Raw genomic sequence first — 24465 nt, 5'->3', positions numbered from 1 at the left:
CAGTAAGGAAAATCGCTATTGGTTGTCCTAGAAGTCGCTAAATGACGTCATCGCCTAATTTGCATAATTGGTCATGCTAATCTAATCGTAACCTATGTTGTTGGAGAGAGAAATAACATCGTGGAAGAGACATAAAGTGAGTAAAAAACGTCCTAAATGCATTTAGAGTTTATTTAGAACTACAAATTAAATTTCTTTTAGCAATTATTGTTTTTTTTTAATGTCACAATTCCAACCCTGCTCCTTTACCCGGTTTTGGGCCGGCAAAAGTGACCCAAATTAGGCACTCTGGTGGAGTTATTTTGGCTACGTTCACATTGCAGGTCTTAATGCTCAATTCAGATTTTTTGATCAAATCCGATTTTTTTGTCTGCTTGTTCACACTATAAATAAAATGCGACAGCAAACGCGCTCTAGTGTGAACGCTCAAAGCGGCCCGCATGCGCAAAAGAAGACGTCACACACAACGAACTCCGTTTATACCCTGAGCAAAAACAATATTGTTTGACTGATGACCGTTAATATAAAGACTTCCGACTTTACGTTTCCCAATTTTTGCTTTAAGTTATTTTGTTATTTACATAATAATGTAAATAACCTAATAATTATCCTTATTGCTGTTTTAGAGAGGAGCGGTGCTTCAAAGGATAGTTGCAGATTTCTGTCAGAATCTGCAGATTATGCAGTACAAATAAAATGTTCACGTTTCTCCAACGTTGTCTTCCCAGCAGTTTCACCGGGTGGCCAGGAAGCGTTCGCGATGTCTTATCGGGCGCTTCTCCGGTGCTGATAATTGGCGTCTGTCTTGTGTCAGTGACGTAAAAGACGGATTTAATGCGACTTGACCGTTCACACAGCAGTCGCTTTCTGAAACATCGGATATGTATCGGATTCAGGACCACATACGAAAGTGACCCAGATCGGATTTGAAAATATCGGATTTGTGCCGTTCACACTGTCATACCATGATCGGATATGGGTCGCATAGGGTCAAAAAAATCGGATTTGATGCGCTTTTGCCTGCAGTGTGAACGTAGCCTAAGTAGTTTTAAACCTTGTGATCCACAAAACAGCATAAGAGTAAAAGAGTAAAAGAAGAACTGACTGCGTTACAGCACCCGCTGCTTGTTGAGAGTAAAAGTGATACGCGCTTTCACGTCGTTTTTTAGCGACTTCTTTTTTTTTTTAGAAAAAAAGTCGCTAAGGGGTCTGAAAACTCGCTAAATATCGCTAAGTTGGCAACACTGAACAGGGGGAGCTCATACGTGACAGCTTCCGGCGAAGACTTCCAAAGGGCCGTGCCGTAAAAAAAATAAATAAACAAATAAAAATCAGCAAACATGTAGTCACCACATGAATTAATAATACACCAAGGTTATTATATTCTCAGAATTACATTTATATATAAATGTAATATTTTTCCGAGACTATAGAGACCATTTAACTTGGAAAACAACTTCCGGTTTTGTAGCTAAACTAATAAACTTGACAAACGTCAGGGACCTTAGCAAATGTTCAATGGCCTGCAACTACTGCCACCTAGCGGCCACAGCCACAAGCCTTTCTTTAAAGGCAGGAGTAGTTGGAGAAACACTGCGCTCATGTGAAATCAAGTATTTGGGAACGTTGTAGAGTACCCAACTGAACCATGCGAGAAAAAAAAATTATGGGATAGTTAAATTATGTTTGTGTGTGGTGTGTTTTAATCTGTACATATATTGTGACTGTATTATATAAACCCAGAACACAGCAATATAAAATTGGATTTTGAGTGTAATGTTCACTCACACTCTGATGGATGCATCAGGGGCAACTCGGGCTTCAGTGTCTTACCCAAAGATGCTTTTCAGCAAGCAGCCTGGAGGAGTCAGGAATCGATGCACCGGCCTTCAGTTGATCTTCCACCTGATCCACAGTCATCCCTGACAGACGCACCGAATTATGACCCCCACCAAAAATCTTCCTGACGCTTTTCCTCCACAAACACGTTGAAAGATCTATGGGTACTTCTTTGAGCAGCAATTTTGAAAAATTATAAATAACACATTATAAATAATAAATAAATGATAAAGGGAAAAAAAGTATTGAAAAAAGTACTAAAAGTAATCAGTAACTGTCCAAAAGTCCAGCCAGTCAATGTAATTGTGCCATTCAGACTAACCTGCCACTAATATCTGGATGTCTAGTCAAAGTTCACTAGAATGGAAACAAAAAAAATGTTTATAGCGTGTTTAGTATTAAAAAGGTTCAGTTATCATAAACACAAAGATGCTCTGGTTCATCTGACTGAGCTGTGGGCCACAAGTCACACAGAAAACCACTGAAAAACAACACCTTGGTTTCTGTAACTTACAACAGTTTTATTGGTAGGTATGTACATTTGAGATTACTACATTGTTATCATACATTGTATACCGTCTCTTGGAAGGAAATCTAAAATACTTTGCATATGACAGGTTGTCGCAGCAGCATTTATCCTCGCGACTTTTCAGTTTCATGATTGTGTTGGACGCAAGCTGCCACAGATAATACCTTTGGTTCCACAAACCCCTTCTTTGAAGCGTTGCATAGACAGAACAGCCACGATTTGAGAACAAAGAGAGGAAGGAGATAAAAGGTGTACATTCACAGGTTTAAAAGGGGTTTGACAGGTTAGTGCATCAAGCTCAGAGAGGAACAGGACGGCCTCGAAGCTTCTTAAACTTCACATAATCAGATCAGGTAGGAGCAGTTAGAGTGACAAGAAAGCAAAAGTGTGGTGTAAAAGCGTATCCCTTTCACTACTGCTTCAAATGTTGCAGAAACTGACTTCATGCCAGGCTGAGCATAGCTCAAACTGTAACGTTTTAAGAGAAGCAAAGCTTACTTCAGCTGTAATACAGCCAACATTAACTGTAGCTTGAAAAGGCTTAAATCGCTAAACAGGAAGTGAGTGTACTGTGATGAATTTTCACATTCATTAAAAGAAAAAGAAAAAAGCATCACAAGGACACGATGTCCCAAATGGGACAGAGGTCATTCAGGCGGGTGACTGTGCTCCGTATCAGAGAACCGGGGTTATCTTGTTTTCCTATGTTGCAGTCAGTGCGCACAATGGCACATTGTGTTCTTTTGGACCTCAGACAGAGGCTCTACTGAAGGGTAACTTTAGCTACATGTACCATGAATAAGCTGACAGTGATTAAAATGTGTTTATTACAGTCACGTTGAACTCATTAACCAGCCAACGCAGGCAAAATGAACTGAAGGGGGAAGAAGGGTCAACTTGCATATATTGGGAAAAAAAAATAAAAATCTGGTTCAGTCAGTTAAATATCACGTGCATCACATTGTGTCTGTCAGCACACTGACTACATGAACACCAACACTGCTGCGAGTGACCAATACGACTTACAAGCGCTCATCATTTCTCAACATTTAACACAATTTTAGCACATCGGAGGGATGAACAAGAATGAATGGCTGGCATTCTTTTTCCCTGTGCTAACTTTGCATTATAATCAGTATTGTTGATGTTAAAGGGAACACCTGCTGCTCTTTTCCAACTCGATATTTTTATTCTGGGACTCCACAAGAGTAGCTCTGCTTGATTTACAGTTTAAAAAAAAGATAATTTATCTACTAGACCCTCAGATGAGTCTTGATCTGCTTTAAATGTATAATTTTAGCCACAGGCCCTTAAAAGACACCACCACCCTTTCAGTAAAGGCTAACTTTATTCTGATTGGTTGATTTCTGAAAGGTTGCTGGGGGGGGGGGGGGGGCCTTAAGTTTGAGAATCATAACTCTCAATCAAATCTAATCTGGAAAAAAAAAAAGAGTGGGGAGGACAAACATCTGCAGCAGGTTATAGCAGAAGGTTTCTGTTAGGTGAATATCAAACTAGAGCTTTTTACATGTGTACATATACTCTTTTCTTAACCTTGCATCCTGTTTTTTTTTTTGTTCCTTGAACTCAACCCATGAGTGAGTGAAAATGAAATTTAAATGTGGTCACCACATGTGCACCTGGCTGCTTAACACGAAGTCTGTCAGTCTGATAAACTGGAAATATTGAAATGACGTTTGTCGGATTTGTTGGTCTTTGGCAGCAGAGTCACAATATTTGTTAAATGAAGAAACTGTTTTTACAGAATGAGTCATTAAGCTGGCTGATTATTTCGAGCAAACAAGGAAGCTGAGGAAGGACTGACACTTTCTATTCTTGGACCCATCATTTCCTCTGTGCTCATTAACTTGACCAAACAGAGTGCCGAACTTTTAGTTTAATAATAATCTGACTTCAAGGCAAAAAATAAAGATTTTCACATAATTTGGCTGAGACTTCAAACTGCTCTCTGCTTTAGGTTCAAACTGGGATCACAGGTTTATGAGACAATAATTCCTAAACTGAGGTGACTATAAAAACAAGGAAATTCCAGCTGATTGCATACAAGATTTTCAATAAGCTACATGGGCTTTCATAGCTGGCTTCTAGGTGCTGCCTTTCTTCAGGCTTTCAGAATTGGACCTATGAGAAGAAAGTTTGATTTATGGGGAGGGGAGCCTTAAAGAGACAGGAGAAAAAAACGTCTGGCTGAAAGAAGAGGGCAGAGTAGTAACTCTAAACTGACTGCTAGAGCAGCGGTCCCCAACCCCCGGGCCTCGGACCGGTACCGGTCCGTGAGTCATTTGGTACCAGGCCGCGAGAGTTGAGGCTCAGGTGTGAAATGTATGGTTTTCAGGGTTTTTATCGGTTTTCAGCGTCATTTTGTTATCGTTTATATCGTTTACTCGGTTTTCCTGGGTCTTTTTCACATGTGTTATGAATAAATTTTCTTTTTTTCGGTACCGGTACTGGTTTTATTTTGTTGTATTTATCCGCGACACCTTAAAGGCCGGTCCATGAAAATATTGTCGGGCATAAACCGGTCCGTGGCGCAAAAAAGTTTGGGGACCGCTGTGCTAGAGGACAAATAAAGAGCTGGAAGCGAGCGCAACAGGTTCACCTAATATGAGAGACTTTTTTTAAACTTCTGTTAAGGTTTAATATTTTTCACTTTGGGTGCTTAAAATGAGAAAAATTCACTGTAGAACTTGTTGGGTAAACTCGGCCATTCATGGTACTCCAGAGGAACACTGATCTTTGAACATTCAATCACCCAGAAATAAGATATTACAACTTTCCTGAATCTGTTTTTTGTTTTTGTTTTAGGAGGTGAGGCAGTTTTAACATTCACTGTCAGTTCACTGTCAGCTCACTGTCATGTGACGCTCCTGTTAAAAGGTATTTGACCACACAAATGCTGATGTGGGCATGGCAACCAGAGAGGTGTAATCACAAGCGAAGCAGAATGAGATGAGACGATGTGGTAGTGTAGGTGTCTGAGTTGCGGGTGGGGGAGGTAACGCACGGTCATGTCATATATAATCGTCATATATAAACATCAGGAAGTCATGCTTTCAGGAGATACACACTAAAAAAATCGTAACATTGTTTACACTATAAGAGTAATACTATTGCTTGTGCATGACTGAAGCGTAAAATTCTCTTATTGTGTGAATTTAAAAAAAAAGGGAACACTATAAAGAGTGTCTCTGACTACAAGTAACAAGGCACAGTTGGTGATCCTGATTACAACAGTAGTTTGGGATAATGTGCTAAAACTATGAGGCACACTATCAAGCCAACGGCAGCGTGCAGCGAGGAAAGACACACTCGTCCGCAGAAATCTTTCACGCGCACAACCTCCGCTCGGGTAACTGCATCGCGACTCTAAAGCAGCGTCTTCCTCTCACAAAGACAAACACGCACGCTTTAAAAAGAGCCCAAAATACACCGGAAGGCTGTCGTGGAATGATAGGCAGAGTAAAAACTGGGAGCGTTTACCAATCTGCGCTTGGTCAGTTAAAAAAGCCTTCCTTTAGTTCGATGCACTTCACTAACACGTTTCTTAGAGCGCACAAGTGCTGCAATCTCATAAGCACATCGGCTGCATCAACATCTCATCGGATATTTATAATGAAATATATTTAAAAAGAAAAAGCCCCACAATCACGTGGAATGTTATGAGATTGTTAACTGCTATATATATGTACACACTTTTTGTTTTCTGTGAAAACAGTCTCCCTTCACCTCGTGACTTAAAACAAAGTGCCCCTTCCTTGTACCTCGCCTCGCAACGCAGCTGACCACAAGGGGCCGAGGAGAAGCTGGAAGAGAAGGCACATTTTTGAGACAATCAGACAAAGCACCTCCTTGGGTTAAGGTTCCCCCTGCAGCACCACGCCAGGCCTGACTTCAGCTGTGAGCGGACAAGTTGGAAAAACGAACAAGATATTAAAAAGAAATGAAAACGAGAAAGAAAAAAGAATCCTCTCATCCACGCTGTCAGCATTTGGCAGACTTCACGTCAGAAGACCCATGCGAGTGAGTTTGGCTGACAGGAAGGAGTGCAGGACGAACACCACTGGCTTTGGACCCGAGTGGAGATCAAACACCTGTAGGGTAGAGGGAGGGAGGAAGTTGAAGAAAAGAAAAATTCAAGATATCCAAGATATTCCCTTATTCAAATGCAGATTATTGTTTTATTTGTTCCTCAACACTTTTATGGAAAATGGAAAATATTCCAGCTTTAATGAAATGGGCTGAATAGAAACAGTTTTCCAGTTAAAAAAATACATTTTAGTATTTTACTGTATAACACTGACCAGAAATATCTTTATTCCTGTTCTACAGATCCCTGACAGGTTGCATTTTACCTTAATTTTATTTCATATTATTTAATTTTACTGATCTTTATTTGCACTTTGACTTGCCTTCTGTGGATGGAAATTTAATTTCTTAATCTAAGGAATATAGTCCACAATAAATAAATAAATAAATAAAATCGTAATCACAATATGTTACAACCAGTGACAGTATCTCAAAAAGTCTGACATCATAATACAATTGAAAAACAGAATTAACGGCACACTATCCACTACTGCATACTGTGTGGCACAGCTGGAACAGCTATGTGGTGGAGGTTCTTTAGGCATACCAGCTCTCTCAGGCTAGTTGGTAGACGGAAAACTAAAATATGCAAGTGGGCTTCCGGTCAGTTTGACTGCTGTAATGTAAATTACTGTTTATAATGCACGGGTAAGTGAGCTTTCACATCTTTATGATAAATGAACTGTAATTATTCATGTACCATTAGCTTCAGTTCGCCTTCTTGTTGACATTCTTTTCTCTTTTTTCCCCATAATGAAAAACTCAACATGATTTCGGCTGGTTTAGCGTTTCAACACGCAGACGGTAAAAAAACATTGATGGAGATTCTGTGTTGAAAAAATGAAGCCAGTCCTAAACCTGCATTCTACCTGAAAGCCACCAGATGGCGATAGCAGGGGCTGCAAACACACTTTCAATCCTACTGAAGTCTACGGAAAACAGCAATCTTGCTGAGGACTTTATGGACTCAGTCACGTGCTTTGGGTCATTTTTTTAAACTATTAAATTCAGTTATTTAAATATTGGTCAAAAGTTGGCTAACCACTTGTGATAGACAAGTCATTGGTTGGACCCGCCCGCCTTCTCACCACTGTTCCCTCTAAGCTGAGCGCGTGAGCAATCGTACACTGCTGACACAGTCTTACTTTAATTCCAATTCAGGCTGGACTTTTTTTTTGTGCACAGCGCAGATTATCTGTGTGGGGAGACTGTGTCAGCACTCAGCGCGCTCAGCTTAGAGGAAACAGTGCTTGTCACAATCAAAACAGCAGAAATGTTGTGGATTTAGAACAGACTTCAGAAACTAACCGGAGACGACATGGCAGCTACGACCATCTCTTATATACACACATGGTATATTTGGTACATAAATATTTCAGCATGACGCAAAAGTTTTAATAAAACTGAGATTTAGGAATATTTTTGACATTCTTAGGTTTAAAAAGATTTTCCACTCACAATACATTCATAAACTGACAAGTTGCTTTACTACAATTTACCATTTCTCCCTCTGGACCTCCGAAGTCAAGGTACAGGTTGCGTATTCCATCGTCGGCAGACATTTTAAGCTTCTCGTAGGGGTATCTGTACAGCACAGCCCCCCCGCTCGGGTCGGCTGGCTCCCTCGTCACAGTGAAGCCTTTTTCATAGTGTAGAGTCAGCCTAACTTCCTGTCTGTTCAATGTGCAACCTAGCGGAGAGGGCGACAGGGGAAAGCGCTCAAGAAAAACTAGTGCACAGGTGAGTCACAGGGAGAAATGTAACAGTGCCGATGTGCAGAGGCTGGTTCTGGAAAACGTTGGGCTGAAACTAAAATGTTTTTCATTCTATTATTACTTTCCCAGTTTCTCAATTATGTGAAGTTTTCTAAAACTAAACAGTTCTATGTTCAAATGAATTTTTTTCATTAAACTTTTCCAAACACAACAAATCAAAAAGTTTAATGCAGTAAAATATTTAAGGAAAACACAAAGAGTGATAAACAACTGAAACTGATTTGTTTACACATAAATGAACATCAAGCTTTTGTATCAAACTGAGTATGAAGTCAGATTTATTATTGTAACAAATCCACTCTTACAATAACAGTGCTGATTAACAGTTGCAGTCCAATCCAGGCAGCCTGCCGCAACGTGACCGTGAGGTCATCTGATCTGAAAGCATTTCCATGCGCATTACTGTAACCTGAATGGCCCAAATGTTTCTGCACAACTGTGTGTTTGTGTAGCAGCGGGACAGGGAAGGAGAATAGGAAAAAAAAAAGGCTGAGGCTTTCCAGTGCTGTTCCGGCAGCCAACTATTGTTCTGCACAGAGTGGAAACATTCCCCTTTGCTGCCTCCCATTTCTGCCTTTCCTACACAGAGCTGCTCTTTCTGAGCGATGGCACACTGTTGTGAGTCAGCTGCTGTCAGAAGCTTCCTGTCACAGTCCAAAGTACACAGGCCTATAGACAGGAAATATTTTATCTCTTTATTCTATTGCTCTTCTTCAAGTGGCATAGACTGTTTAGTTCACTGACTAATATTTCTTGATTTCCACTTAACATTTACTTGGAAGGAGGTAAAGGTGAACCCACATCCTCTGGTTCAAGGTCTGCTTACAACACGCTTCTGCTAACATGTGTGTACCAACACAGAGCACACACATCGAAACACGTACACATGCCACAGTGACGTAATCCACTGTGTTTGTACAGAATAATAAAGTGCCTCCTGTGGGCACAAAACCATCAACCTATTGTAAACTTGGAATAAGATACACTGTCAGAAAAGACCCAGGTGACTTGGGTCACCTGGGTCTTTTCACGTGTGTTGTAATTAAATGTTCTTTTTTTGGTACTGGTTTTATTTTGTTGTATTTATCCGCAAGACGGTCCGTGAAAATATTGTCAGACATAAACCGCTCCGTAGCACAAAAAATGTTGGCGACTGCTGGTCTGGACCACACTACTAAGTTTTGCTCTTTCAAATGAGCCACAGTGCTCAAAGGGGCACAATTGTTGTTTCTCATTTTGTTTTTGTACTCAGGAAAAATGCTGCTGTGTTCAGACACCAAATACTAAAGAATAAATCAAAATAGCAAAGAGAAATTAAAAATGCATGCCATGAAAGAGTTCGGGTTTTAGGAGGTTAAGAACGCAGAGGTTTTGGTCCATATGACATGACTGTGTCACGACAGCATGACATGTGGAGGTCACGATCCAGTTGATCAGCAGTTTCTCTCCCTCTTCTCCAGTCTGATGCTCAGTTTGAGCTTCAGCAGGTCTTGGCCATATCCACATGTCAAAAAGCTGTGATGTACACTTGTACCTAACAAAGTGGCCTATGATTTTTTTTATAACCATTTAGGCTGACCGTGCGGTAAATGAATCAGAAAGCCAAACTAATTTTATATTATCAATAGAGTATTTTCAAGAGACTATTGTGATTGTATTATATTGCCACCTGTTACAGCAGTGCGTCACCTGTTATTCATCAGCCATTGCTGCTAGCAGAGTTAGCATTTAAAGCTGCAGATACTGCTAGCACACCTGACCTCAGATACCCCTGTCAGTACTTTATCGTGTGGTCGTCTCTTTCTGCTACATGCTAAGATGGTGGCTGCAGGTTCACACTTATCTTAATGCCAGTTATGACGACACATTTAGGTTTCCATGAAGCACTTAATTCAGCTGCACCTGAAACTGTGAGCTAATTATTTAAAATAGCAAGTGGATGTTAAGAAAAACAAAACAGGCAATCATTCAGACCCTAAAACTGTTATGCTCACAGTTGGTGTGGGCCACAGCTTGTGAGTTTTGCTTGATGTGTTTTCAGCTTTGCTCATGATCTCCAAACTAAAGACTATAAATGACACCCACTCACCAATGGAGACTTCTTTGATGATCTCAGCGGCCGTGTGCGTCCCCTGCACGAGGGCTCGCGTCCATGATGACAGATCCCAGTGGGTCTCCACTCGGAAGATGTGGGACTCGATGCCCCGGCCCGTTCCAGTCCGAGTGGCAAACACCAGGTCTGAACCCTGGGCGGGAGAACTGCGGGCGCTGCCTGAGTGAACCAGTCTGGGGAGACATGACGATACAGGCAAAGAGAACGTTATTGAAGGAAGAAAGACAGAGGAGGGTTCATTTTACTTCCCCATAACCCAAACTACATATTTAATGATTCTCCAACTCATCTCTGTGCTATATACTTCTTCTTCTGGTCAACATGTGGAAACCACAATATCTGTAATGTTGCAAGAGCATGCAAAAATCTTCAGCTTGTCTCCCAACATGTCAGGCCTGTGTTTGTCCGTTTAACCCAACTAAATGCAGCATTAACGTCATTACGTTGCAGTTCCTGATTATAAAGAAAAAAGGCACAATGTATTCTGCTGTAATTGCAATCAAAGATAATTCTGCTTTCTTCCAACCTGCCGTTCTTCCAGTTAACATATCTATGATGTTTCTGTGGGTCACTGCCCCCTCCCATCGGTAGAGATTTGGAAAAGATTAGTTGCTGCTGTTGAGAGGAGTTTCTTTGATGCCGGCAACTAGAAATTTCCAGGTACTTACCACAAAAATTACAGCTCGTCAGCAGTTCCAGGAAAGTTTCTTTTGACACTCAGCTGATCTGCTGTTGAATATTTACTCACGCTCAGGCTCAAAGGCCAACAGTTCTCATTTTTAGCAAAAGCAGAAACATCTGCACAATGAAAGTGAAAATGAAACCCACTTTACGAATACAAATGTAATAACAAACAGAATGTAAGGACCTTTAACCTCCTAAGACCCGAAGTCTTTCACGGCATGCACTTTCAATTTCTCTTTGCTATTTGGGCTGATTAGGACCTGATGAAGGTAAAAACCTGATTTTTACCTGATTTTTGTTTCTAAAAAAAAAAAAAAAAATCCACACATGTGGACATTCGTTTTAAATTTCGATAGAACAGTGGCAGTATAACATCCTCGTAAGTGGACATCAGGCCGTTGTAGAGCAAAATTTGGTGCTTTGGTCTAGACAACCCAAAATGTGATGTCCCCATATGTGGACGCCAGGTCCTCGGAGGTTAAATATCATAAATGTTTCTGTTCAGCAGCCAGACTCTTTTCAAAAACAATTTTTTTTTAACCAATTTTATCAAAATCGTATGATAACAAAGGTTTATTTATTATATATAATACATTACAGAGCATATATATACTTATTACTGTCAATGGCATAAAGCTCTTTTTAAGGATTTAAGACTTTTAAAAACCTGAAACATCTGATAAAATATGACAAAGAAAAAAATGTCACAAAACTAAAAATCTGAAAGCAGAGCTGTCAGTAAAGATGTGAATAAAGACTGAATGTAACTGCTGGTGTGTTTACCTGGTGGCGAGCAGCGGGTGTGTGAGCACAGGCATGGACCAGGACTCTCGGCTCCACGGCACCGATTCAAATAGCAGGATGTCCTTCTCGGTCAGCGCCATGACCACTGGTCTAAACTGCTGGCGTCCACCTTCTAGCTGGACCTGAAGAAGAACGTTGAGTACTGCTTAAGAAACCTGGCCTTGATCACACAGTTTTAGCGAACTATAGGCCTATTTCCAAGCTGCCTTTAGTCTCCAAGGTTTTAGAGAAAATTGTTTTTAGTCAACTGAAAGATTTTCTAGATGAAAATGGAATCTTTGAGGTTTTTCAATCAGGTTTTAAAATCCTTCACAGCACAGAATCTGCATTATTAAGGGTTTTGAATGACATCCTTCTGGCATGTGATTCTGGTAACCATGTTGTTCTTGTCTTGCTTGACCTAACTGCTGCCTTTGACACCGTAGACCACAATATTCTAATTTCTCGATTACATGATGTAGTGGGTATTGGTGGCACTGCACTTAATTGGTTTAGGTCTTATTTGTCAGATAGAACTTTCTCTGTCAGCCTTCTCGGTTACGAACCGTCTTCTGCTCCTCTGTCATGCGGCGTCCCACAGGGCTCAATTTTAGGGCCACTGCTCTTTTCACTGTATCCATTGTCTCTGGGTTCTATCCTTAGAAGGCATCGGATCTCATTTCATTGTTATGCCGATGACTGCCAAATTTATTTGCCACTAAAGCACAGGGATGGCATCTCCATAAAACCTCTCTTGACATGCCTAGATGACATTAAAGCTTGGTTGGCTCTAAACTTTTTAAATTTTAATGAAAAGAAAACAGAGCTGTTGGTGTTTGGACCCAGTGGTACCTCTGAGTCGTCCTCTGTAGATTTGGGACCACTGGAAGTCTATTTTAAACCTGTTGTTACTGACCTTGGTTTTAAGTTGGACAGTGATTTTAAATTGGACAACCAAATCAGAGCAGTGGTGAAGTCCAGTTTTTATCATTTAAGGCGACTGGCAAGACTAAAATCTTTTCTTTCGAGGCAGCACCTTGAAACAGTGATCCATGCTTTTATTTCTTCCCGCCTGGACTACTGTAACTCAATTTATGTGGGGGTCAGTCAGTCGTTGCTCTCACGTCTGCAGCTGGTTCAACAGGAACTCGAAAAAGAGAGCATATAACCCCCGTGCTAGCCTCTCTGCACTGGCTGCCTGTGTCTTTTAGAGTTAATTTTAAAATTCTTATGTTTGTTTTTAAATGCCTACACAGTCTTGCCCCGCCTTACCTCTCTGAGCTTCTTCATCCCCACATACCCTGTCGGTCTCTCAGGTCAGCTGACCAGCTGCTCCTGGAGGTACCGAGATCCAGGAGGAAGCTCAGAGGGGACAGGGCCTTCTCTATTGTGGCTCCAAAATTATGGAATAATTTGCCCATTCACGTTAGAGAGGCCCCTTCACTGTCCACTTTTAAATCACGTCTTAAAACCCACTTTTATTCCTTGGCTTTTAACCTCAGTGAGACTTAGTTTCTCTTTTAATTGAAGTAGTTATTTAATTAATGATTTCACTCTTCTTTTATTTGGTTTTTATTTATATCTCATGTAATTTTATTTTACAGTTCCAATGTACAGCACTTTGTGTCAGCTGTGGTTGTTTTAAAGTGCTTTATAAATAAAGTTGATGATGATGATGATGAGTAGAGATGGTAGAGCCGACATTTTTTGTTTTTCACTTCCACTGACTTTTCTCCAATCCTGCTGTTTACACAGGTATGGGTGAACAGATTATAAAATAAAGCAGGCTTTGGTTGATAAATTTTAATCATGTTAATTATGAAGGGAGAAAAGGTTTCATGATGCTTCTGTAGATAAAAATCTGGCCAATTAGATCAATTACACCAGTCAGGGTTCAAATCAGGAACCTCTTGCTGTGAGGCAACAGTGCTACAGCCATTACATCACCGTGCTGCCGTAGAGTATAACAGGGGGTGTAGTCTGACAGGATATGGATGCTGTGGTGCAGTTTGCTAATGTAATGATGTAGTTTTTACAGAGTACAGGTGTAGCAGAGGAGTTAATCAGGTCATCGTGACAACCTGACCTGATTTTTCTTCTAGCTACGTGGTAAAAATAGGGCAATGTGTTCATCCGAGTCATTACTGCGAGACTGGAGTTTTTTCAGTGAAAAGCAGCAACACTAAAACACAGAGTGTGTCTGCGGTGCAGAGGTGGGCTCTGCAGGATATAACGTAACAAGGGAAACTTCTATCTGTGCTTCCTGTTCCAGCCCGGTCAAAATATACAGAACTAGACACTTCAAAGTGAAGTCACTGTTCCTGTGTGCGATAAAAGTATAGCCCTGCTTTCAGAGGCCACGTGGAGAGGTTAGGACTGAGGCTAATTAAAGAAAACACGCTCTTCCTGTGGCTGCTTCACATACAGAAGTGCCAGCCTCCACGTCTGAGCGTCAGGTTTGTTTAGTGACATACGAGCAACAAAGAAAACCACAGATGCAATTTCCTCTTGAGGGCAGCTTGTGCTTCAACTCTATTCATCAGTACTAATAATACCCTGGATTTCCACTTTCTACCATACTGATGATGAATACAAAAATATTTCAGTTAGATTGGCTTCCTGTTAATTCCAGAATTTAAATTACATTTTTGATCCTTGCATAAAAAGTCCTGAACGCTCTTAAAGACTTCACAGCATAATGTTACCCCTAGGGCTGCTCAATTAATCGAATTTTAATCACGATTACGATCTGGGCTTTCAACGATCATTAAAAATGACTGAGCCGATTATTAGCCCCTCCCTCATTTATCCGCGACACCTTAAAGGCCGGTCCGTGAAAATATTGTCGGGCATAAACCGGTCCGTGGCGCAAAAAAGGTTGGAGACCGCTGATTAAGAGGACCCGAGGGAAGCTCGGAAAGCTAAGCAGAAGTTATTTGGAGAGTAGAGTGACTGCTGTTGGTTGAAAAGAGAGGTAAAAAAAAAAAAAACTTCAGTGGTGTTGCACACTATTTTATATTATTTTTTAAAGTCATTGTTAACCCTTTAAATCCGGTCAGAGCAGCACGCTCCGTTTTGTGTAACTATTTTTAAATCCCTGTAGAATCTGAACCTCGTAAGCTAGCGCAATAATTTGTTTTGCATATGAAACCGGAGGAGTTGTACTTACATCTGATGCCATCAGCTTGTCCTCGGTCACGGTTTCGTTCCACATATAGCTTTGCAAAAATTGCATAAAAAGCGCTTGCAGGAACAAAAACATAATATTCCAGAAACACGCTTTGCCGTTCCGATCAGCTGTTCATAACACTTCCCACAGTGAAACAGGTCAGCGCGAACTGTCGCATGTCCGCCATTTCCTGGCCGAAACCGGAAGTGACGTCATTTTCGCGGAAATGTAGTTTTTTACTTGTAGACCTTAAAAACCTATACTGGTCATGTTTGACTTTTCTGTGTCGTTTCTGGGATGCTTAGAACTCGAATTGCACTGCTGGAAATAGTTTATTTTGATGCACATGCTGTTTTCTTTGCAAATTTGCATCATAGGATTGTTTTTTTTTTTTGTTTTTCCTGCAGTGTATATAAAAATTGGTGTATCTCCAAAATAAAACTATGGAGACACTCAAAATAAATTTCCTGTTGTTGTAAACTATTTTTTGCAACTTTTTTGTATTTAAAGTTTTGAGGGATAAACCTCTTAAATTTCTCCAAGTAGAAATATATGTAAAAAAACAAAACAAAAATGATTTTCAATTTTTTTGTAGTTTATTGCACTTTTTTGCAATTAATGTAGTTACTATGGACTTAATGCATACATATTATTAAAATATGGGCTATAACAGTTATTTAGCAACTTGAAATGCTCCCACAAATGGCACTACAACATGTAAAAAAATAATATAAGCTCTGGCGGACTTGGTTCTATAGTAGGTCTTAAAGGGTTAAATAAATATCGTCAAATAATCGCGATCTCAATTTCAGTGAAAATAATCGTGATTATCATTTTTGCCATAATCGAGCAGCCCTAGTTACCCCTGTGGAGCACTTTGCTTTCAGGATGCAGGCTTATTTGGAATTTCTAGAGTTTCTAAACATAGAGTAGGAGGCAGAGCCTTCAGCTATTAGGTACCTCTTCTGAGGACCCAGCTCTCAATTTGGATTTAGGAGACAGGCACCCTCTCTGGATGATTTCTTTTTGGATAAATCTTCTAGTTTGGACTGGTTCTTGTCACTCTGAACGACCCCTTCAGCTATGCTAGCATAGTTTCCCACTGCAGGGGGACTTCCCATCATGCAATGAGCACCTCTTCTTCCTTACATGCCTCTATTGTCTACCCTCTCATGCAGTCTGTGTTTTGCGCATTCATTGTATGTTCTTCTGTTTTTTTTATAAGTGCATTTACTTACAATACAAAGTGCGTAGAGGTGGATCTGTGTTTACACTGGGTCTCCTTAAGCTTTGATGCAATTTTGCTGCTGGATACAAAAATATCCCAGGAAAACTAAGGCTCGGGTGACAGTGTATTTTTTTTCCCCCAACACAGTGGCCTTTGGTAGCTTTTCACAGGTACCTAAAAGGTGGGTGGTGAAACAGTTGGGGTAACTATGGAAATTCTGCCCTGTTAAAGAGCCATGCTGCTGCACATCGGGCAAAAAGAGAGGGTGATAGAAAGTGAAAGTAAAGCCTCAGTAGAGACAGAGCAAGAGAGGGTTCAAAACAAACAGTTCATCCATTAAGCAACAAAACCTGGCAACGAAAACTTTTTCTCCGCTTGTCTTCCAGCTCAAAGTCATCTGGTCATGTGTGTCGTTGTTTTGGGGCTTTTTGGTCTTTTTTTAATGTAGTAACTCATGTACAGTACAGCACGCAGGTAAAAATACCTGTTCAGCCAGCCAGCCGATGTGTTTGAGATGGGGGTGTGTGGAGGCTGAGGTCGAGGCCCCCAGGTAGGCGCTGATGTGAGCCAAGGTCTGTGGCAGCAGGGCGGCAATGTTGGTGTGGATGGCAGTGAACCAGGTGTTGGCGGTGGGGCCGTTTTTACATCGCAGCACCACCGTGTGCTGGCCGTCTGGGGAATGGAGCTCTAACAGTCTGGATGAGAGAAAAGGGAATCATCAACTAGATCAGACTTCAATAATTATGATAACGATTAAAGGTCACTTTCTTTAAAATTACCTAACAATGAGCCGTAAAAGAATAGTGCAGTTTGGAAATGGAGGAAGTGATGGTAGCCACTAAAACCAAGTACCTTCTAGTGGGTTATTCATGATGAAGTTAAATCTAATTTCCTCAGTAAATAATCATTTAACTGCTGCATGCTGCAGTTTAGAGCTTTTAACTGCAGCTGGCATTCCTTAGTTTTGTGTTTCAAGCTGATGATTCAGAAATCCAGCTCACTCCTCGCTATAAAATTCCACCCACTCAGCAGTTATATTCACAAACACGCTTCGATCGATTCCCGCAGACTCGATTTGCAAAAGGGCGACTCACTGTTTATCTGAGCAACAATTAGGATTTGCATCATCTTTATGGAAACTAACTGTTAAAACTCAGATTATAATTCTTCCCCCTGTATGTTTGCCTGCTAAGACGTTTGTGGCAGGAATAGTTCAAACTTAAAAAACAGCGTTGAACTGAGGTGAGGAAAACTCTACGCAGAGTCAATCCACGTAAAGCTGCTGGACCAGACAACATCCCAGGCAGAGTGCTCAGAGAATGTGCTGATCAGCTGGCAAATGTTCTCACCGACATCTTCAACATCTCTCTGAGCAGTGCCGTTGTCCCCACGTGCTTCAAGGCCACCACCATCGTCCCCGTGCCCAAGAAGTCTTCTGTGTCCTGTCTCAATGACTACCGCCCTATCGCACTTACACCCACCATCATGAAGTGCTTCGAACGGCTCGTCATGAGACACATCAAGACCCTGCTGCCCCCCTCACTGGACCCAATGCAATTTGCATACCGCCATAACCGCTCAACGGACGACGCCATCTCCACTGCACTCCATCTTGCCCTGACACACTTGGACAAGAAGGACTCACACGTCCGAATGCTGTACATAGATTTCAGCTCAGCATTTAACACGATCATCCCCCAACAACTGATCGGAAAGCTGAGCCTGTTAGGCCTGAACACCTCCCTCTGCAACTGGATCCTGGACTTTCTGACCGGAAGGCCTCAGTCAGTACGGATCGGGAACTGCACCTCCAGCACCACCACACTGAGCACTGGGGCCCCACAAGGCTGTGTGCTCAGTCCTCTGCTGTTCACACTGCTGACTCATGACTGTGTAGCAACACACAGTTCAAATCACATCATTAAATTCGCTGATGACACGACCGTGGTGGGTCTCATTAGCAAGAACGACGAGTCAGCGTACAGAGAGGAAGTGCAGAGACTAACGGACTGGTGTAAGGACAACAACCTGTCTCTGAATGTTGACAAGACAAAAGAGATGGTTGTTGACTTTAGGAGGACACGAGGCGACCACTCACCGCTGAGCATCAACGGCTCCTCTGTGGAGATCGTTGACAGCACCAAATTCCTGGGCGTACACCTGGAGAAGGACCTCGGCTGGTCCCTCAACACCAGCTCCCTGCACAAGAAAGCCCAACAGCGTCTCTTCTTTCTGAGAAGACTGAGAAAGGCCCGGCTTCCACCACCGATCCTGACCACCTTCTATAGAGGAACTATTGAGAGCATCCTGAGCGGCTGCATCACTGTCTGGTTTGGGAGCTGTGCCATATCAGACCGCAAGACCCTACAGCGGATAGTGGGAACAGCAGAGAAGATCATCGGGGTCTCTCTACCCTCTATTGAGGACATCTACACCACACGCTGCATTCGCAAAGCCACCAGCATTGTGGCTGATCGGACACACCCCTCTCACACACTCTTTACACTCCTGCCATCTGGAAAAAGGTACCGAAGCATTCGGGCACGCACATCCAGACTGTGCAACAGCTTTTTTCCACAAGCCATCCGTCTCCTCAGCAAAAAGGGACTGACTGATAAACACGCACACACACACATACACTAACATTATCACTCAGCTTAACTCAAATACCTCAAAACATTGAGACTGGACTGACTAACCAACACAAGCGCAAACACACTGACCTACACCACCAAACCATCGCACACACCAACCTGTAAATGCTCTTTTGCACAATATTATTACTAGATATATTATATATTATTATTTTTTTTGCACTAACTTGTCTTGTAGCACCTTGGTTCCTGGAGGAACGTTGTTTCGCCTCACTGTGTATTTTTAAACTGTATATGGTTGAAGTGACAATAAAGTTGAACTTGGAACTTGGAACAGAATCATAATGTGGCTGAAGGTGACAGATCAGCAGGAATCCCAGAGAATGAGTGCATCTCAATGCCATCCCCCATTGGTTGGGCACTTTCTTATAGCCTGCCCACCGTTGCTGCACAGCTGCACATGTGCAAGCTGCTTTGCAATGCACCTCCGCCTCAGTTCCTCCTTTTCATACCTAATCAAGGGGATGTCTGTTTTTGCTTTGTTCTCGCTGTTCTGTTTGTGCTGCCACCAAATATAAATGACAGATGAAGATAACAGTCCTCTTTGGAAGATATCGCTTGTGAATTTGACTTTTTTTTTTTTAATGCTTTATTAACTTATTTTGGTGACTCCGTTTAGTGAAAGGTGATACTACATTAACCTCTAAAATCCTTTTGTAATCAATCAGCTATCATTGCTGTATCATTGCTAATACCCTTTAGTATTTGGTAACAGGTGCATATACCTCAGTGCCTCTCTTGTGTGCCATTTCCTCAGACCTGTCTGTCCTTCTGAAATATCAAACTAATCAAATGGACGCAGCACTCGTTGTGTTATGCTTTGGAGCTGTAGTGGTAGAGCTTTATAGAACTGCTACGATAACATCAGTGTGAGTGACTCAGTGTGGTTTTACTTTGGCAGTTTTCAGATCTCACTCTGACCTGGTGACGCGGCCAAGAAGGCTCATTGTGTTTCAAATTTCTCCCAAGTGTCTGTTATCCAAACAGCCAGACGTTTTTCATTCGCCCTGCAGATTTGCAGCTGTAACCGGCTGAATCTGGGCATGTTTTTTAAGGTGCAATTTTTAAACTATAACCCACCGGCTTAAAGGGAATAGGCCTTTTCTGCAGGTGCTGCTTTACTTGGACATTTTCCACCATTCTCCTATTTATTGCGCGATAAACACAGAGAAACATTTGTACTTCTGCATTCTTTCTTGGACAATTAGGTGAGTCCATTACTTGATTTGTCACTTTTTATTTCGCTAATTTTATGGAATTAAACTCTGGTAATAATTATTATTGTAATTGCTGAACAGCACCGGGGAAGAGTCTCTCCTCAGTTTTTGTTGCGTTGCACTAGAGAGACACGGGAGATTCTCATCAGCATGAATAGTGAATGCAGCGACACAGAGAACTGGCACTATACGGTGGATGCTAAGTCATGCAGAACAAACAGCCAGTGTGCAAGTCTTGTTCCCATGTCCGAGAACTTTCTGAACTAACGAGCTATCCCAGAGCCCGCGCTGAAGTAGCTGCACACTGCAGGACGCCTACCCATATATAATGACAACTTCATCCCCAAGTGTTGCTGTCAAACAGTTGGGCAGCCATAATTGGCCCATCAAAGACTAAATTCTGGACTTTTAACTCATTAATTTTACAGCTTTTCTTACTGATAAGACCTCCCCCATTGCCAACCATACTTTATGTGAATTAAATAAAACGGTTTATAATTACAGGACAGCTATCAGAACTAATTCTGAAATTTTACACATGTATTTCTTACAATTCAGTAGATACAGTAAAGAGTGTCAGGGGTGGGGCACTGCATGCACGCATATATTGGCGGCTTCTAGTTTTTAAACTTGCCCAACCTGACTCAACAATGTCCTTATTACATGGAACAGCCCTGTGTTAGGATTAGCTCAGCCAAAACTGCAGCAAATCCATAGTTAGAACTTTTCTTCACTTTTCACTTTCCTTCTATTTGCAAACAGAGTAGAAAGCATTCGGAGACGCACGGAGCAGGTGGATGGAGGCCGCTGTGCTGAGAGCTGAGCTCCTTCTATAACCATCTAAAGGAAATGCCCTCTGTTTGACATTAACCAGGCCCAGGAGCACAACAAAGAAAAACAGAAATTGTTGGCCAGTGTTGGGAGCATTCTGTATATACACAGGTCTCCTTATTTGAAACATTGGCCATGTTTGGTGAAAGCATTCGCCGCTGTTGATATATATCTGAACAGTGGTGAATCCTTTCGCTAAATATATGACAAAAACTAAGGAAAAGCATTGCAGGCCCACTTAAATATTCACAAAGACACAGGAGTGTGTCTGTCGTGCTTTTTATCTCTTTATAAAACAAACATTCCAATCTAATGAACAGAGGTTAGGCACTGAAAACGATTACACACCCAACCACACCCAACCTCCCACATACACAGGTATTTCCCTCACACACACACACACCTGTTCTCCAGGTCTGGCATGGTGAGGTTTCTGCAGATGAAGCACATCTTCAGACTGATGACCTTTCTGTCTTTGGATGAGGAGGAGCTGCTGCTGTGTTTGGGCGACCCTGAGTCATCGCTGCCGCTGTAGCTGGGTGACTGTGGGCGGACGCCGTCCCACGGCAGGTCAGCCACCAGGGATGGCTTCTTGAACAGTGGAGAAACCTCACGGATGTACTTCACTGTGGAGTAACAATAGAAGAAGCACATCAACCAATGAGGTTGTTTTTATTTTGCGTAGTTGTTATATTTTTTTTTTACCCTTTTATTACATTATTTCAGCATATTTATATTTTTATGTTATCTAAGGTAGATTTAATTATGCTTTAAGTTTTATTTACTTATATTTTATTTATTTCATCTTGATCTTAGTGCAAACTGTGGCACCATTAATCAAGAGAAAATCAAATATATGAGATGGACATTTACCCCTTCTTTTTCATCATCGAATAAACCAATCATGTTGCTGTTTTTGAGAAGCTGAATGTAAAATAAGCTAAAATAAGACAGATGCTTGGTTGCGATATTTGGAGTGGCCATCTTTAACCCAAACCATAAGGAATCTCTGGGATGTTTTCTGAAAGAAGTCAGCTTTTAACCTGCTTCTGAAAACACGCGTGGAGAGCACTTCTTTCAGCCTCAGGTTTGATCCTGTATTTATCCAACCTGATATCCAACCTGATGTTTTGAACATAATAACATCATATTTTGGCCGAGAACCCAGAGGCCGTCTTTATTCTTTAAAGTGGTCTCCTGCGTGAAATTATCTTAGAAAAACAGGACCTGACTCGGCCGTACGGCTTCGAGGTCAGCTGTTTGTAATAAAAATCACTTTTGCTCCGATGTGATGGATTCACTTTCCAAATTTGGACTTTTGCCGCCTTCTCACCCCCACCTTGCCTTCACTTATTCTTCTTCATCCGTTTTATCCTCCTGTGCGAATGAACACTACATTTGCTCCGTGTTCAGTCCTGTGCATGCTCTCGTAGTCCATTTGTGTGCAAAATAAGTGAGTATGGGAGCTAAAAGAGAGAGTCTGGAGTGTATGTTGGACAATGAGTCGGTCTGCTCTGCATGAAACCTGAGACGAGGCTCTCGGGAGGTGAGGTCATTCTTGAATGTAGACCAGGATATTAGGATTGTGAAGGTATGCATGCGCAAGAGAGACCTACAATGGTTCAAGAGAATGTGAATCCAATGGCTCAAAATTATGAACTGAGGTATGAATAAATATTCATGACAGCTTTAATACTTGAACAGTACACACTGACAGTGAGAAGCTGGTAAACCTATTTAGCAATCATCTAAGAAAGGCATCCAAAGATTTAAGCTTTATAAATGAGTCAGATTTTTAGGAAATGTAAAGAGTAATCAGCTGACTTGGTTATCTAAAAGTATAAACTGTTGATGGGCTTAAAGATATGGGTTGTTAAAAATTAAAATTTAAAAGAAACTGAAAGAGAAAACGAGCAGCAAAAACTGCATGACAGATATTTAAATAAGCTGGCTAAAAAATGGATGTGGCAGCTGAAATTCAAATAAAAGCATTTAAATGTTGAAGAATAAACACAAAAGACCTTAAATAATAAGTTATACAGTTTGACTGCAGATTAAAAAGCAATACATGACTGAAATTTATGGATGCATTATGAAAAAGTTAAAAGTAATGAATAAGTACTTAAAATATTCAAGAAAAAGCTAAAGCTGTGTATAAATAATCATTAAAGTTGTCGTTTCAGTTGTTCTCGACGTCTGGCTAAAATGTCCAGCTTCTCTCACTGCTATTGCAAACTAAATAAATACATAAATAAATAAAATGACAACACAGATATGATCTTACAGTGTCAGTGAAACTGCATGTTTCAGAGTGGTGGGGTACCGGAAGCTTGAAGGTGGAAAACCACTAGAGTGCCTGTGTGTGACCCTGAATCACTCAGTGAGATACAGATTGACTGATATGTAGGTGCAAAGCATGCTGCACGGTGACTGTGTACATTACACGTATGAGTCAGAGGGAAGGGTGGAGTGGGGAGTAATGCTAAGGCAAGAGCAAAGACCAGCCATCCTAACCACACCACCCACACCAACACGGTCTGGGGCCATTTCTGCAAACCTAAGTGGTTTGGACTAAGTAGGAGAGTGTGAAAGCATTCCTGAATGCCAGTGTTTATGTGTGAGAGTTCTAGAGAAATGCATGTCTCTGCTGCAAAGCCCCACTCTCACACTAATAATCAGATTTGGTGCAGAGATGTTCAGCCAAGATATTTTCCGTCAGCAGACCCTGGTCTCTTTGTGGTTCTGCATGTTTATATCTCTGCATGTGAACATCTCACTGTGGATCACCGGGCTGTGATTGTCTGTGTGAACGTCTCTGTTTCCTAACAGCAGCTTTCTTTCTTGAACTGTAGACAGCGACAGAAAGCATGCAAGCTGTGGAAATTGGCTTTTTTTTTGGGTGCTGCTACCGCAGTCATTTGGTAGCCTCTTTTCATCCACATCAAACAGAGCCAGTGCAGAAGGTTTGATCATCTAACCCCGATGTCTCCTGGAATCGTCCCAGGTGAAGCGTTTCAGGCATATCCAATAGAGAAAAGGCTCCAGGACATACCAGAGAGATCATGTCTCAGCCCAGAAGAGCTGGAGGTGCTGGATCTCTGTTTAGACTGCAGCCACCATGAATCAGGCTCAGATAATCAACAGAGAATGAACCGGTGGACACTACCTAATCAACAAACAGCAAATATTCACGTCCAGCTCCATCGATCTCTGTGACGGGAGGAGGAAAATCTTATAAGCCAAAGTCCCATCTCATCAATTAAATGGTGCTGCTTCTTCCTGCCAATGGAACTTGCACACTAACTCTTATTAATGATTTCACTCCAGACCAAAGCAGCAGGATGAACGCAGATTCAGCCAAACGTGTCCAAACACACTGGACGACATCTGATCAGAACACGCAGCAAAGTCACCAAAGAGCTTTTCATCCTGAACAGGCAGAATATCTTCAACTGTCCGAGTCAGTCATGTCAACTCAGCCTACCTGAACTGCAGGCTAAACGTTGACCAGACGAGACCAGAACAAGTCGAGACCA

At 41.5% G+C, this 24465-nt stretch overlaps 1 protein-coding gene across 1 annotated transcript in view; it reads right to left on the bottom strand.

Moving 5' to 3' along the window:
• Positions 1-4892: 4892 nt before the first annotated feature.
• sntb2 (syntrophin, beta 2) overlaps positions 4893-24465 on the bottom strand; it is a 33753-nt gene continuing 14180 nt past the window's right edge. The window contains exons 2-7 of the mRNA XM_026172630.1: positions 21333-21555; positions 16712-16922; positions 11831-11973; positions 10340-10536; positions 7975-8165; positions 4893-6480 (exon numbers count right to left, since the gene is read on the bottom strand). Coding sequence (XP_026028415.1) covers positions 6388-6480; positions 7975-8165; positions 10340-10536; positions 11831-11973; positions 16712-16922; positions 21333-21555 — 1058 coding nt within the window. The 3' untranslated portion in view covers positions 4893-6387. The remainder of the gene's footprint in view (positions 6481-7974; positions 8166-10339; positions 10537-11830; positions 11974-16711; positions 16923-21332; positions 21556-24465) is intronic.

The sequence above is a fragment of the Astatotilapia calliptera genome, chromosome 7, assembly GCF_900246225.1.
Source record: "Astatotilapia calliptera chromosome 7, fAstCal1.2, whole genome shotgun sequence".
Lineage (NCBI taxonomy): Eukaryota > Metazoa > Chordata > Actinopteri > Cichliformes > Cichlidae > Astatotilapia > Astatotilapia calliptera.
Note: the sequence above shows the minus strand (reverse complement) of the source record. Positions and strands in the feature narration are given on the sequence as shown.